Below are 3,253 nucleotides of genomic sequence, written 5' to 3' on the forward strand. Positions count from 1 at the left end.
CCTCCAGCTGAAGGAGCTGCCAGCACAGGGCAGCTGAGATCCGGGCTGATGCACAGAGCGGCTGTCCTCACTCTGCACTGAGGGACAGTCCCTTTGCCTCTCAGGACCCACACAATTTCACTTGCAGTGCAGCAGAAATGCCCAGGATCTCTGCATTAGAAACACTGCTCAGCTGTGGTGGGGCAACCAGACCAGAAGGCACAAACCAAAACCCCCACAGCTCTGCTCTGCAGGCAGGTGAATTGGCAGCGACAATGCTGAGAAGCTCTTTGATATCACGAGTGGATTTAATCTGAGATCACCCCGTGTTCCTGTTTCCCTATTGCTGTGGGGCAGGACTGTCTCCTCCAGAGCCCACAGTAGAGCCTGCGGCTCCCTGGGGCACCCTCAGCCAGCACCAACCAGAGCTCGTGCAAGGGACCTGCCAAAGGTCTTCCTGAATGGAGAGAGACACTTTGGGGGTGTCCTATGAGAAATGGCTTTTATTTTGCTCAGAGAAGTCTCTCCTAACTTGTCACTGTCTTTTCCCTCTTGGACAGTCCCCCATGCCCAGAGGCAGCAGATGTCCAACACCAGCTCCATCACCCACTTCCTCCTCCTGGCCTTCGCAGACACGCGGGAGCTGCAGCTCTTGCACTTCTGGCTCTTCCTAGCCATCTACCTGGCTGCCCTGCTGGGCAACGGCCTCATCATCACCGCCATAGCCTGCGACCACCGCCTCCACACCCCCATGTACTTCTTCCTCCTCAACCTCTCCATCCTCGACCTGGGCTGCATCTCCACCACTGTTCCCAAATCCATGGCCAATTCCCTCTGGGACACCAGGGCCATCTCCTACTCAGGATGTGCTGCCCAGGTCTTTATGTTTGCCTTCTTGTTAGTGGCAGAGTATTATACTCTCACCATCATGGCCTATGACCGTTATGTTGCCATCTGCAAACCCCTGCACTACGGGACCCTCCTGGGCAGCAGAGCTTGTGTCCACATGGCAGCAGCTGTCTGGAGCAGTGGGTTTCTCACTGCTCTGCTGCACACTGCCAATACATTTTCACTGCCCCTCTGCAAGGGCAATGCTGTGGACCAGTTCTTCTGTGAAATCCCCCCACTCCTCAAGCTCTCCTGCTCACACACCTATCTCAGGGAAGTTGGGTTTCTTGTGGTTACCCTTTCATTAGGATTTGGGTTTTTTATTTTCATCGTGGTGTCCTATGTGCAGATCTTCAGGGCTGTGCTGAGGATCCCCTCTGAGCAGGGACGACACAAAGCCTTTTCCACGTGCATCCCTCACCTGGCTGTGGTGTCCCTGTTTGTCAGCACTATCATATTTGCCTATCTGAAGCCTCCCTCCATCTCCTCCCCATCCTTGGATCTGGTGGTGACAGTTCTGTACGCATTGGTACCGCCAGCACTGAACCCACTCATCTACAGCATGAGGAACAAGGAACTGAAGGATGCCCTGAAGAACCTGATTCGAGAAGTAGTATTTCAGCAGAAATAAGCTGCCCATCTCTCTTCACAAGGTTTCTCCAAGTGATCTCAGGCAACTTGTGTCCTTCGGGCATTGTACTGGTTATAATCGTGTTTGCTCAGAAATGTTTGCTTTCACCCTCCTTCACAAGAGGCTGAAGCCAGTCTGTCTGGCCCAAAGGCCTTCTCTCCATGAGTCTATCACTGCGCTACTGCTGGCCTCCTTTGTGGCATGTCTGTAAATAAAGGGGATTGCCTGCGTGCAGCGTGTGCAGCTTGGGCTCTTCTTTCCACAGTGGAGTGCAGAATACGCTCAGGGAATTGCAGGCTAAAAGGCCCTGCTGTTGGGCTTGGGTGCTGCATTGGCTTAGGGGGACAAGGGCATGGTTTGATGTGTAAGGGAATGAGGGCTGGAGTGAGCCTTCACTTTACTGGTGCCCAATGCCATGGAGATCCTGGACGGTCAAAAGGCATCTGCCTGAGGCTCTCTCACATATGGCAGGGCTGGTCAAAGATGTCCGACCTTCTGACAGGGGATCTGAACCCACCAGGAGAGCACAGGGCATCTCTGGGTCACTGGTTGCCTCGGGGTGGGAAGTGAATGGATGTTTCCAAAACCTCCCCAAAAGTGAAGTCACCCAAAGGAAAAGGGCTAACCTGAAGGATGCACAGCCCAATGGGGCTCTGCAATGCCAGAGAGGCAGCGGAGACACAGCAGGCATGAGGAAGGCAGCCTGAAGAGTGCTTCACATCATCTTCAGTGAGGAGCCATGGGCTGGATGCAGTGACACACCTGAACACATCCTGAAAGAGCTGAAAGGCCCTGTGATTTCTCGGAGTATCACAGCCCAGAGCCATGGGAGAAACCTGTCAGGGGCAGTGATGCCAGTCTGGCCAGATCTGCTTCACTCCCGCACCAGCATGGCCAGGATGGAGTCAGCCCATGGTGCCAGGGCAGCTCTGCAGAGCAGCAGCACCAGCTCCGGGCCCTGTGGGCACCTCAGGGGAGGGAGCCAGCAACAACTGGCCAGGCCAGCACGGACACACTCCCCTGGGGAAAGGCTCTCTGTGGAGCAGGGGTTTCCCTGGAGAAGAGTGGAGCACCACGCGTGGGTCAGAAAGAAGGCCAGAAGCAGGAGAAAGAGGTTTTTCTGTTCACCAACTTGGGGCAGCTCCTGTGCCACTGGGTGGTGGGGGTGGCACAGGCTGTCTGGGGGCTCTTCTGGAAAGGACACAACAGGATGCCAAGAGTGACGGAACCAATTCCTTGGGCCATTGCTGGCCTCGAGCCCTGGGAGTGATGGGGAGGATGAGAGCCCCTCCCCACCCCCAGGAGCTTCTGTGTCCTTCCGAGAGGCTGGGGCTGTGGTGGGAGTGCCCAGAGCTCTGCAGCACCCTGCAGCAGGCACTGCTGTGGGGCAAGACCAGGCTGAGACTCACATGGAGCCTGCTGCCAACCAGCACCCCCAGACCCCTTTCTGCAGGGCTGCTCTCCAGCCACTCCCCTCCCACTCTGTACTTGTGTCCGGAGCGTTACTTTACATTTTTACATTTTAAAAAAGAAATAATAATAATAATAATAATAATAACAATAATAATAATAATAGTAATAGTAATAGTAATAGTAATAGTAATAATAATAAATTGTAAGGAAAAGAAAAAGAACAGAGAGAGAGAAAAGTAAAACTCAAGAAAGACAAATGATGCAAATGAAAACACTTGCTCACCACCAACGGACCGATGCCCAGGCAGTGGCCCCCCCGCCAACCTCTCCCCCAGATTTATT

General features: G+C 54.0%; 1 protein-coding gene across 1 annotated transcript; it reads left to right on the forward strand.

Moving 5' to 3' along the window:
• Positions 1-487: 487 nt before the first annotated feature.
• On the forward strand, positions 488-1,498 carry LOC142076556 (olfactory receptor 14C36-like). The gene has a single exon (XM_075138849.1). It carries the CDS (start codon positions 563-565, stop codon positions 1,496-1,498), a length of 936 nt encoding a protein of 311 aa, XP_074994950.1. The 5' UTR covers positions 488-562.
• Positions 1,499-3,253: the final 1,755 nt, after the last annotated feature.

The sequence above is a fragment of the Calonectris borealis genome, unplaced genomic scaffold (genome assembly GCF_964195595.1).
Source record: "Calonectris borealis unplaced genomic scaffold, bCalBor7.hap1.2 HAP1_SCAFFOLD_66, whole genome shotgun sequence".
In the NCBI taxonomy this organism is placed as follows: Eukaryota; Metazoa; Chordata; class Aves; order Procellariiformes; family Procellariidae; genus Calonectris; species Calonectris borealis.